Genomic DNA, 15,319 nt, shown 5'->3' on the forward strand with positions numbered 1-15,319 from the left:
ATATATTCTGTAAAATCATTTATAATGGCTAGGCTTGTAAGGGCCCTTAAGCTATTAACCTAATAATCTCCTATAAACCTATGAAAAGAATAGTCCCAAAAGAAGTGACCACTGTGCAGAGTGCTGTAGAATGGACATCACTGATAAGGACCTTTGGGATAGACAGGTAACCCCCAACCCTAACTTTTTGTGTGCTGTTGTTTACTCTTTGAATTATATATGGATTGACATTTGATGTATTTAATTTGCAATTATTCCTTTATGTTGCATGCATTAGCAAGGTTAAAATAAACAGCATGCTCTGTTAGCTGTTCAATGGATACTACTGTTACCTCTTCAAAAAAATCCCACTCAGTTCAAAAGGGGAGACCTTCATACAATAAAGCCATTGGATCCAATGTTTAACAGATGTCATTCTGTTGTCTCATTTTAGATAAACTCCATTTTGCCTCTGTGAATGATTTAACATATAGTACTGGTCATATCTCTGGCCATATCTCTGGTCATTTCAATGGTCATTTCTCTGGTCATATATGTGGTCATATCTCAGGTATCATCAATGAGATGCACAGTGTTGGAAGGTACTCAGGTCCAGCTTTCTAGCCACAAACTAATTTATTGTAGTCATTTTGTTAGGCAGATAACCAAGAAGGCACAGTGACTCTTGTTAGGTATGACAGAGGAACACCATCCGGGCAAGGATACTGACGGACTAAATCTTAGGACTGTAGGATAAAGATCATCAGTAAATTACAGCCATAGAAAGCTAATGTATACTGGCAAAATAATAAAATCTCAGACATTAAGCAAGGGAAATTGATAACATTTTATACTGAGCACTGCTTTACACAATGCCTATAGACTCCTGTATCACAGGTGACATTGAATCAATTTACATAACAGCTGTTTAGACTACCCTCTCAGACGTTTAGCACTATAATTTGGCAGGATATCAGGTGGTGAATTGTCTTCATTTCTTCTCTTACCTTTCGCAAAACATTTCCAGCTTTGTCATTCTCTCAAGTCCATTAGCAGGCCATTTCCAGAACGTACTATGGTTCCTGCAAACAGGCACCTAATACCTCTCCAAACACCATCCCCTCCAAGTCATACACTTTTGTTCAACATATTTTTTTATAAAAACATTTTCCTCTGTCCACTTTCCTCTCAGTATATGAAAGCCTTGGCCCCCATCCTCTTTCCTCCAGTCTGAAGTGATCTGGTTCATTTTGCTTTACTTGCATGGTTGCTTTAGCACATTCTATACCATTTTGTTCCCTATCATTTTAGTTATTACATTCTGCATGAATCTTTTCAGTAACATGAAATAGAGTTATTGTAACAGGTGGTATCTTTTTTTCTTTTAACTATGTGTTGTATTCATGTCGATCCTATGGAATAATATCTGATCTGATGTTGTCTTTTCAGTCCATTCCTCAATGGGTGGATCTGACTTTGGCCACTGTAGACTTTTATTTCCAAAAGTCAAGCTCCTGCCCCTGAAATTACCCCAGATCATGTTTGCTGCTTGATCAAACAGACATGGTCTCCCTGCTCAGTTTTCATTAACTAAGTACTTATGTTTTTTCAAATATTTTGGTATTTTCTAGGTGGCTGATCATTGTCTTCCCCTTACCTTAATGCTAGGTAGTTTTAATCTACCAAGTTTGAGGTCGTTATCTCCTTCTTCTTCTGTATCCTCACAGGAATATCCCACTGTACATGCTGCACTGAAGCATGAATGCAAGAGAATGTATGTTGACCCACTCCTTAGCAGTCATTAACCACAGACACTGACTTTGATGAAAGGGAGGGGTCTCCCAGATCCTCCACTTGGGCATCTTGTTCAGTGAGATCTTCAAACGTTTGAGACAGAAAGGTTGGTGGTACTCTGAAGCCCACTCCTAGAAGGAGTCAGTGTTTCTTGAGGCCTTTGAGTCTGGCCCAGCTACTTCTTGGTCTGTCCCTTTGGCTGGTGAGATGATTAACCTTATCTCAAAGTAGCCATGGAAGGAGCAAGATGTGGCTGAACCAATTTCCTCAAAAGCTAGATAAGTTTTTAGTTTCACCCAAAGACCGTCCACATTGGAGCAAGGGTCCCACCACTGATTCCATGGTGGTGACAGGTGCCACCAAAAAGGAGCTTACAGAAAAAGCTGTCCACCCCCTTAACAGAGTCCAGGGCATTGGATAGATTTGAGATGTAGGTATATGCTTCAGCAACCTTTGCATTGAGAGTTCCGAATAACCTGGCACACATGACACAATTCCAGAGAGATTTAACAAAGGAGCTCTCCAAAGCCCTCTCTGGATCCATCTCTGCAAAGAACAGTAAGTCTTTGGACTCGCAATTAACCACCCTCCGGTTCCTTTGCAATTTGTCGTTGCACCCAATTTCTAATGAGAAGAAGAGTGCTTATAGAGAGATGAAGGCACTAGCATAACCGTAAGGAGACATGTCTGGATATGCTTGTGTGACTTTGTGGAGCACTTCAAGATGTTCTTTGTCAAGGGCCCTTATGACAGCTCAACAATATTTGGACATAAAGTCAAGGACACACTCTCCAGAAGCAATCAAGATGGGAATAAACTTTCTTCTTTAGGAATATGGTTCACTTCTTTCAAGAAGTCTTCTCTAGGAACCAGAAGGGAGGGAAGAAGCTATAATTCTGAAAGTCACCACAATTCTCTCATGAAATTTCTGGGGATAGATGCCCTAGGGGCAGAGGGAATAGTGAACATCCCCTCCCGTGGCAGAGATGGCCCACAAAACCAAGGTTTCCAGGGACTGTTCTCCCAAGAGGCCTTACCAGTGCTCCTGAATGTTCGTCTGACTGCCACATTCTGGAGGCAGTCAGGAGAGCCTCCAGAGACATATGCATGTAGAAAATCATAACTAGAGGCTATTCATTCACTTTTCTTTATCACCCTCCACCATCAATAATGCTCTCCAACATTCTAACCTCCTAAAGAAAAGCAGCAGTTCTAGAAACAAAAAGGTTTCTGGATAACCGAGTCATCCAGGAAGTCCCACAAAAAAACATGCATCTGGAACTTATTCAAGATTCTTTTTGGTGCAAAAAATGAATGGGTATCCGAGGCCACTTTTGGACTTCAGCCATCTCATTCTATATGGCAGGAAGATGAAGTTCCAGATGGTAACTGCCCAGTCCATTGTACCATTGTTGAGAAAGGATGACTGGATGTGCTAATAGACCTTCAGGATATGTACTAAAACATAATGATGGACAGGTGATCCAGAAGGTTTCTCAGCTTATGGCTGGGCAATAGTCATTTCCAATTCAAGGCCCTGCCCTTTGGTCTCACCACAGCCCCTGGGTGTTCACCAAGTGTGTGGTGGTGGTCACAGATCATCTCAGTCTGCAAGGGCTATGGGTATTTCTGTATCTGGGTGACAGGCTCATCTCCAACCTCCACCAGCAATATTCTCATCCAAGACTCCTTGCTCCACCTTTGCACTCAACTGGATATTACAATGAACTTAGACAAGTCCAAGTTTTTTCTCTGTTCAGACAATAGAATTTATAGGCACTTATCTGGATATGAGATTCCAAATTGCGAGACTTCCACAGAAAAGGTTGACCACCCTCCACAAACAAGTATTAGAAGTCCGTTCGTGCCAGAAGCCACCAGCAAGACTGATTCTTCCCCTCTTGGGATCAATGGCTGCTTCCGTTACCCTGGTCAGTCTAACCAGATATCACATGAGAGTTCTTCAGTGGACACTTTCAGTGAAATGGTTTATCAGACATCAACCCTTGAATTTCCAAATACGTTTAAAAACATTTCCAGGATACACATATGTTGGTGCCTGAAGTCCCTGAAGGTCTCACAAGGTTGCTCCTTTGTTCTACCACTCCCAAGGCCACAGTGACCATGGATGCCTCCCAGCTTGGGTGGGGAACTGCATGGGAAAGATTGTCCAAGGTACATGGTCCCCTTCAGAGACCAGTGTTAATATCAACGATCTGGAGATGAGGACAGTTTTCCTAGCATTGCAGGCCTTCTGGGACTCTCTCCTTCTAGGAATGGTATCCACTCTGATGGACAGCATGTCAGTCATCTGTTACATCAACAAACAAGGGGAACATGCTCTTACCCACTATGTCAAGAGGCAATGAGAGTTTGGCAGTGGGCGATAACATCTCACCACTTTTTTTAGCAACACACATTCTGCAGAAGCGCAATGTTCTAGTGGCCAGGATAAACAGGTCTATCCTTCCACCACATGAGTGGCCCTCAATCTGATAGTGGCAGAGCAGACTTTCTGTCACTAGGATTGATCATGCTGGAATCTATTTACTTCCTCTCTCAACATGAAGTGCAGCGGGTACTTTGTCATGATCACCCAAGAGGGGGAGTCACTGAGGGATGCTCTCACCCACATTTGACCCCCAGACTCATGTGTGCCTTTCCTTCCACCCTTCATCCCAAAGCCACAGAGTAGAAGGTCACATTCATTCTCATTGCCTCTTTCTGGCCACAACAGGTGTGATTTCCATTCCTCTAGCCTCATCTGATAGACCACTTAAAGTGCTGGATCCCAATCCAGATCTTGTCTCTCACCTGTCTGGAATGCCTCACCTGGGTACTCAAGCCCTCAAGCTAACTGCTTGGTTTCTCCACTTCCAATGATGTCTAGTCAGTTGAGGATTTCTTCCTAAGTAATCCATATTCTTGCTTCATCTCAAAGACCCTCTAACAGAAAGATTTACAAAGGTTTGCTGTTTGTACCTCCCATAGGAATCTGAATCACTTTTTGACTCCTGTTTTCTGATTTGTCATTTTCTCAGCATGGCCAGTTACTTTATTATTCAAGTCCAGTTAACTGCTATTTTGAGTTTTCATATTTGAGAAAATCAGTCCTCTATCACTTCCCTTAGATTATCCAAGGCCTTCCTTAGGGGTACTTTCCTTCTCAGACCTCCCCTAAGGGATCCTTCATCTTCTTGGAACATCATCATCCTATTACAAGCTTTAACTAGATCTCCATTTGAACCTGCAGTCAAGGAGGACCTCAAATGTCTGGCTTGTAAAATATTATTTTGGTAGCAGTTACTTCAACTAGGAGAGTATCAGAATTGCATGCCCTTTCTTGCAAAACACCTTACCTGATCTTTCATAAAGATAGAGTGTGCCTGCGAACTGACCCATCCTTTATTCCAGAGGAAGCTATGGAGAATTTAATAAATCAATCAGTCTTCTAATCTTCATCCCTAATTTTACAATGTGCATCATCATGTCAGTTTCTACCCTCACCATACAAAGAAAATTAGGAAGTCTGAGCAGCTGCTTCAACAGCCAAACTGAAGCAGGGAGTCTTTAAAGTGACTCTTTCTAGATGGTTGTCCGACTGCATCCCATATGTATATAGACAGAAGAGATTGACCTTACTCCAACCTATTAATGCTTATTCAACTAAATCTGTGGCTTCTTCTACTGCCTTCTTTGCAAGAACTTCCGGTGATGATAGTTGTACTGCAGCCATTTCGTCCAATGTACATATCTTCATTTCTCATTATAAACTGGATTTGCCCTCCAGAGATAACATTGCTTTTGGTTCAGCCTTCCTCCAGAATATCCTTCCATGAGACCTCCCAAGGGTTTCCTTAGCTGGGGACTCTGTCTGATGCATTGAGGAATGTACAGAAGAGACAACATCAGATACTAAAGTTATGTACTTAAAATAATGATAGATTTGTATTGTCTGCTTCCATCCTTCCTCAACTTTCCATCCTCCTTCCTCCTCCACGTGTTCTTGGTGTTATGGCTTGTTGATTTTTGGTATGATCACACTGCCTTTTCCTGGGCCTGTTCATATGCTGTTCAAGCTCCAGAGCAGAACTCGAGCTAAGTATTAAGTTTATGAATTCTGGTCTAAGAGGAGAGGGTGCTTTCTCCATTATGGGTACTCAAGAAAACTCAGTCTGAGGTAATTTCAGGTGCAGTAGGGTATTATGGGTAAGATGAGGAGCCTGAGTTTAGTTGCAAAGTCTAGAGTGCCTGAAGTTGGATCCAAGGTTGGATCCGAAGACCCAATCTATCGTTATGGTGAGTGTATAACTTTCATTTATCACTCATCATGGTTCATAGTAATACCCAGGTATCTCACTGGTGACATAGTAATACCCAGGTATCTCACTGGTGACATAGTAATACCCAGGTGTCTCACTGGCAACATAGTAATACCCAGGTATCTCACTGGCACGTCTGCACCAGCAAACTGTGGAGCATTTCTCAGTATGTGCTCCCCCACCTAGCAGGAGCTTCTCCCTTTGGAGGCTTTAGCCTAGCAGCTGTCAATAATGATGTGTCCCTGACTAGGGACATGGTAAAGGCCAGGGGTATCATGATGCACTTTAGCTTTCCCTTGCAGAATTACTGGATATGGATGACGGCACTGCTGTGAGAATTGTATCTATGAGACTTGCTGTGCCTACAACCCTCATAAAGGAATAAGTTACCCTCACTATGGTGTTAAAAGGCACAGACTGACTGAGACCACTACCTTCCTTTGCTATACATTGCATCCTTGACTATGTTTCCAGAGCAAGGGCTTGCCTGAGAATAATTATTTTGAAAGACTTACTAGGTTAAGCCACCCTTATTAGCTGGGTAATCTGTCTTGCTCTTTCAGTGTCCAGACAGGACCTGAGAAATACGTACGTTATGTACTTATTGGAATGTTAGATTTCTGTGGCCTGTGTCTGGATTCTGGCCACTGCAACAACTCGCCCACCTGCACCCTTCAAATTGTTCTTTCCTGAGAGACTTATAAGTGGTCTTTTGGAGGGCATAAAATTTCATCATAGGATCATAGGATCATAGGAAGTTACTAGGCTATTGGCCCTGAGGCCCTTACAAGCCTAAACAAGAATTTAGCCCATGTTCCGACAAGTCAGCACCTGATGCCCCTGTCCAGCAGACACATGTGGAATCCCAGGGGTGTATTTTTTGTTCCCCTTCCAGTTATCCAGGTTGCACTTAAAAAGGGTTAATGAGGTACTCTGCTTGACATGGAGAGGGAGTCTATTCCACAAAAGAGAGAGTGCCTGGAATACAAATCTGTCCCGCCAACAAGTCCTTTTGATGTTACAGACCAGGTTGAGGTCACACGTGCAGGTTACTCAATTGGAGCCTGACTTGCGATATGCAGCAGTCCCACCAAGGCAGGGTCTGAGATTGCGTTGTATGCCAGACAGAGGTCACCTCTGAGGAGTCTGTAGGAGACTGAATAGAGGGGCAGGGCCTTTAGCCTATCTGTGTAGGGTAGATGTTTGAGGCCCTGGATTCTCTTGGTGAGGAACCTCTGTGGTATCTCCAGCTGCTGCATGTGCTTTGTGAGGTACATGCTGAAAGGGGCATTGTACTCAATAATGGGTCTTGTAAGGGAAGAATACAAAGATGTTATGACAGCCTTGTCCCTGGATGCAGGACTCTGGAGCTAGTAGTTCTATAATGAAGGGTATGCTCGATTTGGAGGATTCACCCAGAGGGAGAGATTTGGGTCTATATTATATTCTCGAAAGCCGACAATGTCAAATCCAACATTGTCGACACGAGAATAGCGAGCGCTGAGAATTTTGAATGTGTAAATGGCAATCTTCATAAGGTAAGATCTCCATTTACTGCAATGTAGTGTGGTCTCAGAGTTGGTATACTTAAGTAGTGGGGGGTATGGGGGGCACAGCCCCCCACCTTGGGGTTGCAGGGTGGCTTACCCCCCATTCTTAAACCCGTTAGGGTGCTTTTGTCTTTTTTTTGGGTTGTTATTATCAGTTCGATGGTTGAAGACATCGACCATATGGTGTCGACCCTATGGTGTTCAATGTTTTCAACCTTCGAGCTTATAATATAGACTTAGAGATTTGGGGTATGAATGAGCTTTTGTTTATGAGGAGTTGATTTCCTTTACTAGAGGGCACCAAAGGCACCAGTCCTCCAGTCCTGCTGTTCCAGTATCTGGGGAGAGACCAGAGATATCTGACGTTATAGTAAGTACATTAGTGTTTTATATTTATATCAAGTACCTTGGACAGATCAACGTAGGAAGCATGGATGGTACAATCATTGCCATCTGTCTGAATGACCTCAAAGAAGCTGACAAGATTCAGCAGGCAGGACCTTCCCTTTACAAAGTCATAGTACCATGGGTCAAACTTAATCAGATTTTTGATATCTTGATTTATGTGACTGGTGATGATGCCCACCATGGCTTTACAGATAAGATCCATAAGGCTTATAAGTCCATAGTTATGGGTCCGTGGTGGGTCCACTGTTATGGAGAAACATTACTACAACAGTCCACCAGGACTGAGGGGCATAGCCTGTAACAAGGCTTAAGTTAAACATTTTAAGGATGGGAATAAATGACCATATGTTTAACACTGTTTATTAGACAACCTTGTATAGTGTCTGGACCCATGGAGGATGTGATCTTGGTCTTTGCAAATATTTTAAGAACATGTTCCTTAATAATAATTTGGGGGGGCTCGGGAAAGGTTTGAGACTAGATGGTAGTTTCATGGGAGAAATTTGCTGAAACTTGCTAGCCAGCATGTTTGCATTGTTGTTTTGGTTTGAGTGGGAGACATTGGAGAAGCTTGGAGCAGAATCGAGAATCATGTCTTAGTTTTCTGATGAAACTGAAGAAAGACTTGTAATTATCCTTTGTTTCAGTTGCTAATCTTAATTTGTCTGATGCTCTACTGCTCTTTATAGTTTCAGTTTCCTAGAGAAGCTTTTAATAGTGTTTTGATACTGTGGGATTCTAGCCGTATGAGGTTTAGAGTTTTTTTCCAATCTCATACAGTTTGTTTATACTTGCAGACTACCAGAATGGTTTATTTTTGAATTTACCACCATATTTGGATTTGGAGGGTCTGCTAAGGCAATATATTTGTCTAAATGGGTATAAAAGTCACTTTTGTAACTGAATGCATAACCAGAGTCAAATGCGGAATTGACATGGAAAAATGTAGACATTTAATTGTACAATTTTATTAGGTTCTTCTAGTAGCTGATGTTACCTGATTTTAAAGAGGGTGGTGTTTGTAACTGAAGGACTGCATGTTTTAAAGGTAAAGGCGACCAAAAGGCAAAGTCTGACTTTACTAATGAAGAACTGACCATGGGGAGCACTGCAGACAGGGGCCAAGTTTGTGAGGATTAATTCAAGAATGGTTATGTCTCTAGTCAATTTGAGACAAGCTGATTCGGGTCTATATCACATAGTCGAAGTGTCAAAACTTTGACTATGTAAATATCGAACTCAAAAGTTCGAAAACTGAATACTCCGAACACTCAGAACAGAGATTTTTTTTCCCAGGGAAAAAAATCGCTGTTCCGGTACAAAACACGGAAACACACGAACACTAAATACTGTTTCTAATGTGGGAGGCTTTGCCCCCACATTCCCCCTACTTAAATATATCAACTCCGAGATCGCACCACAGTGGAGGAAATAGCAAAGCCGCGGAACCGGCCCACTGAATTCTTTCCCTGGGAAAGAATTTGATGTTCCACGGCTTTGTTATTTTCAGACTTCGAACTTCCCAATTCAGAGTTACGGCGTTCTGACTTATGAGCGTTTGGATTGCCGATATAGACCTGCTGATTCAGGGTATTTTTGTTTACACAGTCCAAGAAATGCTGAACATACCCAATGTTAGAAGTACTGCAGGAGCTCCAGTTAGAGGAAGTATACTTGAAGTCACCAAGGATTAATGGGCCATTAATATGTGTGTGTGTGTGTGTGTGTGTGTGTGTGTGTGTGTGTGTGTGTGTGTGTGTCTATGTATATATATATATATATATATATATGAATGTGTGTGTATCTATATATATATATATATATATATATATATATATATATATATATTTTTTTTTTCACTTTATAATCCCGAAATACCAAAATATCGAATTTCAGTATCTCGAGACTATAAAGCCGAAAACTCACAAACCCGAAACCTCAAAACCGCAAAATTTAAAACTATGAATGTCACAAAAACAATACAGCACACAAATAAACACACCTACCTCCTAACACTACAACAAATGAAACCAACACACACGAACACAACAAAACTAATACACACACACCCTTGCTATAAGCAGGGGACAAGCCCCCCTGCACAGCCCATGTTTGGGGCTGTGCCCCCCACATCTCCCCCACTTATATATATTAACTCCGAGAACGCACTAAAAACCGGAAGACAGCAAACCCACTACCGCACATTCTAAACCCCCTTACACAAACACACATCACATACATACAAACACGACCACTCTCAACACTTACACACTCACACGCTTACCTACCTACCCTAACCCACGCCTAAAACTCCCCAACACACTCACACACACACACACACACACACACACACACACACACACACACACACACACACACACACACACACACACACACACACACACACACACACACAACACACACACACACACACACACACACACACATACACATGCACACACACCCTCCCCAAAACCCTTAAAAAACATTACACTTACCAAACATGCCATCACCATTGCAGGTTCGAGATTTCCGTATTCGACATTCTGAAGATTTGCAAGAAAGATTTACACCTCAAAAAGTGAAAATAAGGCATAGTTCCAGGACAATAAAGGCTGTTTTCCACCAGTATAAACTTCCTTCCACAGATGTCTCGTAAACTATTCCACTCCTTACTGTAGGGTAAAGCAGCTGGAACGGGCCCCAAGTGTTCTCTCCATCCAGCTGCTTTACCCTACAGTAAGGAGTGGAATAGTACAGCCTTTATTGTCCTGGAACTACGCCTTATTTTCACATTCTGAAGATTCACGCAACTGCAGATTTGACACTTTGGTCTTGAGATACTGAAATTTAATATTTCAGTATTTCAAGATTCCAAAGTGAACCCACATGTGTACATATATATATATATATATATATATATATATATATATATATATATATATATATATATATATATATACACACATAGCCGGCTTTAGGCACCAGCGAACCCTGCGGTCGCTGGGCCCCCCTGTTACTGGGGGGCCCCCAACCACAGCAAGTTGTCTTACCTTGAGATTTTGTAACTTGTCTGTCAAACCAACAGATGGGTAATAACTTGTATTTATATCTCCTTTAAAACTGAAAGACATCTTCAATTATAGTAACAGTGTTTTGTCAAGCAACAGGCTTCACAATTCCATTAAATATTTTACCCCTGGCTTAGTAAAACTCTGCTAGTGGACATTCACTCCCCTAAAACTAACAACATTGCCAACTTTAGGTACTTGCAATACCAGTGACTGCAAGGGGCCCCCTTAATCATCCTTGACTGTGTCTGGGGGCCCCACAGAAATTGCTGCTGATTGGAGAAAAATGTGGAGAAAAAAATTAATTCATTTCCTGATTGTGCTCTTTACTGTGAACAGGTCCGTAAAATGACCCTGTTAGGATAAAGCTGATAATGAACATAAGCTAGGTAACCACTAGAGAGATCAGCAGTCCAGAGTGACTGAGATCAGTGCAAACCTTGGATTTTAAGAAAAACTGATGCTTCTGATCTCAAGAGATGGTTTTCTCTTTCAGAGAATTTTATAAACACCGACAGAACACCAGCTACTAAAACTTTCAACTTCTTTGCAAAAGAATGCAGTGCAATGTCTATAATAGTAGAATAAAATCATGAACAAGTTCTAAATATTACTCTAACTGAATTAAAAAGTTAATAATATAACACCTTTTGCATCAGCTTTCATTTTTTGGACACTAAGTATAAAACACTGATATCTGGATTTATTGACTGTCTGTAATTCTGAATGATTTACAAGCAAATCAAACTTTTTACGAAGGATAGAGCAAAACTATGAGAAAAATCAGGGAAAGTAAATAAAACTGACTTACCCTGCTGGGTATCAGTAAAAAAATGTAGCTAACAAGTAATTATATTTCAAAAGTAATGAATAAAACATATCACAGATCATTCAGACATTTAGATCTTCTACAAGTCTGGGGGCCCCACTCCCCACACTGTATATCTGGATCCATGGGGCTCCCCTAATCATCCTTGACTTTGGGGGTCTCACAAAAGCTGTTGCCTGTTAGGGAAAATTAGAAGGAAAAATTTATTCATTTTCTGATTATGCTCATTAACCTGAATAGGGGTGTGATATGATCCTGTTAGGATAAAGCTGATAATGGCCTCTGCTCTCAACTGCACCCATTCTAAAACCAGCTCTGCTCAGATGTGTGTGTGTGTGGGGGGGGGGGGTATTACTTCTTTAATTGTCATCACAGTCAAACCTTAGATGTGTGGACATGCGTTCATTATAATTTGTGTTTGGGCTGAAGACAGTGTGGTCATGGTTTCTTTAATTTTTCTCACAGACTTCAGAGGTATACAAAGAAGGTGACTATAGTTTGTGCAGTGGCAGTGTACTGTCTAGGAGCAACAAAGTAGAATACATTACTGTGATCGTTATTGTAAGAAGGTCATTATAGTTTGTGCAGTGGCAGTGTACTGTCTAGGAGCAACAAAGTAGAATACATTACTGTGATCGTTATTTCTTTCACTTTCCTCACAATCACACTTCAGACATATGCAGGTAGCTGTCTTTGATAGTTCGGGTTGAGGAACGAGGCGGCACCTATGTAACTATGTATGTCAGCAGTCATTTGAAATACATGACTGTAGAAATTCTAACTTCTGCTTTCATCCCATTCTAACACCAGTGGGATGCATAGGCAGTCTTTTTAGGAGGTCAGGGAGTCAGGCAGTTCTAAGACAAGACCTGTATATCCAGACAGCAACTGGCTTGTTAGTTTATTGTGAGTTACTGTTTTGTCATCTTTGAACATTAAGCCTTTGGTACAACTTATGTCTTCATTGAAAGAAAAAGAAATAAGCCTGAAATTATTATCTTACTAATGATTTTGTTTAGGCCACCATTGCTTAGGAAATTCTCTAAATGTATTTCAGGACATGCATAACCCACTGCTTCTGGGGGCTGTGGATTAACTGAGTTATTTACTAAATGGTTACTACTGTGCTTGGTCAGGAAAGGTGTGTTGAAATAATGCAAGGAAAACTAAAGCTGAACAGCAACACAATTTCTTTCCTTAATCAAAATTTCTGTTCAAGCCATCACTGGATGAAAAGGCTGTGTAAAAAGAAAAAAAAATCTTTAAAATGCACTTCAGAGCATATAGGAAGTTATGGCGTCTTGAAAAAGCTGAAGAGCAAAGCAAAATGTGAGAAAAGGAAGAAAAAAGTAATGTGTGTTGTATAGGTAGCCCAAGATGAGGAGAAAACAGGGAAAGACCGGTGTGTGTGTGTGTGTGTGTGTGTGTGTGTGTGTGTGTGTGTGTGTGTGTGTGTGTGTGTGTGTGTGTGTGTGTGTGTGTGTGTGTGTGTGTGTGTTGGGGGGTTGGTTGAAACAGTTGGCCGAGGGCACCATTTCACAAAGTCCAGACCTGTACATAGAGTTGCTGCAACTAAAGGCCATTAACTTTAAATGTCCATTTATGAGATGGGCCCACATAGTGTTGTACATAAGCATGCTGTAATTAAGAGCAATGCAGCTACAGGTCAGTCTATGATTATTACTCCTAAAAGTTTGCAGTATGAACTTAAAGGTTGCTTAGGAGGGTTATCAGTGACAGGGTGATACATGGACTGGAAATGCCTAGGGGGCCCCAACTTGACATCTGCTGGGGGCCCCTAAAATGCTAAGCCCTGCACATATATATATATATATATATATATATATACACACACACACACACACACACACACACACATACACACATACATATACATACACAGATATTTTTTTTCTGTATTTACGTATGTATGTATGTCCAGATTTATCAGACGATGTTATGCCATCATGGTAGTAAGTATTCAGAGATAAAATTTATCAAGAATAGTCAGTGATGATACATGTTCATAGCATGATTTCCATGTGATAGCCAATAACAAAGCATTTTCTTCAATAGATCAATAACCAGGACACAGTGAAGACAATGCTTAAACGAACAGAAACTGAGATTAGTGTGCGTGTTACTGATGCTGTACGAAAACACGAAGACCCACTGCAGCGCCAACGTACCTTAGTAGAAGAAGAGCGACTACGATACCTTAATGAAGAGGAATTAATTATGCAACAACTGAAGTAAGATATTTGTTTATGAATCAGTAGAAGTTTCACACCTTTTCTGATTTGCATTTTTGTCTTCTTTTGAAATGTTGAACATAATGATCTGGAGTATGTTTTGTGTGCATTTATTAATTTTTATATATCTATTCTGACAAGATTTAGGCAGTATAGTTCAGCCATGTAATATGGTCAGCCTCTTTTTGAATGACAATGTCTCCCCTTAGAATCCTTCACAGGTGTAAGAATCTGACCCCGGACTCTGTATGCAGTCAGCTGATGTTGCCTGATTTTATTTTTCTTTTGAAAGTCCTAGGTGTAAGAGTCTGACCTAAAACTCAAAAGTGTGTGACAGAAGCTGATGTTACCTGATTTTAATTTTTGTTGTGTGAGTCATAGGTGTAATTGTTTGATAATGGATTCAAAGGGTATGCCAGGAGCTAGTTATACCTAATTTATTTTTTATATCACTTTACAATGTTGTTTTTCTTTTAACCTTATTCTTTTATTACGTCTGTGCTGGATGATGGTACTTCTGCCTAGTCTTTATGTTTAAACCAATGCTCCTACCAAGTGTATGCGAGCATCAGAGTGGTCACACAGATGCAAAGACATGTCTTCGTACTGACACATGATAAGATGAACCAGCAGGCAAGCAGCCATGACAGAAAGTGTTTTTAACAGACAACTTTAGTAGAGCAGCACTGAGTTCTATGAATGTTGTATCACACAAATTAATTAATGTTCTCTTCTCTTTTAAATGTACAACCCCTGACTATGACACAGGAGATGTAATAAAAATTTCTATATACTAGGAATTTAATTTGTAACTGTGTATTTTCACGCTATTCCAGACTTGTTAATTGCACTTTTTGCACTGTCACTTATACTTCCACACATTTAATTATCAGGGCATTTTGAATAGCTGTGTTTTTCATATTCTATCATAGCAGCACAGACTACACAATACTGTAGTAATCTACAAGAAGCACTTAAGTATCCCGCATGACATAGGATCATAGGATCATAGGAAGTTAGTAGGCTATTAGCCCTGAGGCCCTTACAAGCCTAGCCTAGAATTTAGCCAATGTTCCGACAAGTCAGCACCCAAAGCCACTGTCTAGCAGGGACA

The 15,319-nt window shown here is 40.9% G+C and overlaps 1 protein-coding gene across 2 annotated transcripts in view; it reads left to right on the plus strand.

The window, feature by feature from the left end:
- SRCIN1 (SRC kinase signaling inhibitor 1) overlaps nucleotides 1-15,319 on the plus strand; it is a 2,370,959-nt gene that overhangs the window by 1,818,013 nt on the left and 537,627 nt on the right. For both annotated transcript variants that reach the window (XM_044055283.1, XM_044055284.1), the window contains exon 10: nucleotides 14,030-14,205. In XM_044055283.1, coding sequence (XP_043911218.1) covers nucleotides 14,030-14,205 — 176 coding nt within the window. The remainder of the gene's footprint in view (nucleotides 1-14,029; nucleotides 14,206-15,319) is intronic.

This window comes from Protopterus annectens, chromosome 13.part0 (assembly GCF_019279795.1).
Source record: "Protopterus annectens isolate FY-2018-M chromosome 13.part0, PAN1.0, whole genome shotgun sequence".
In the NCBI taxonomy this organism is placed as follows: Eukaryota; Metazoa; Chordata; order Ceratodontiformes; family Protopteridae; genus Protopterus; species Protopterus annectens.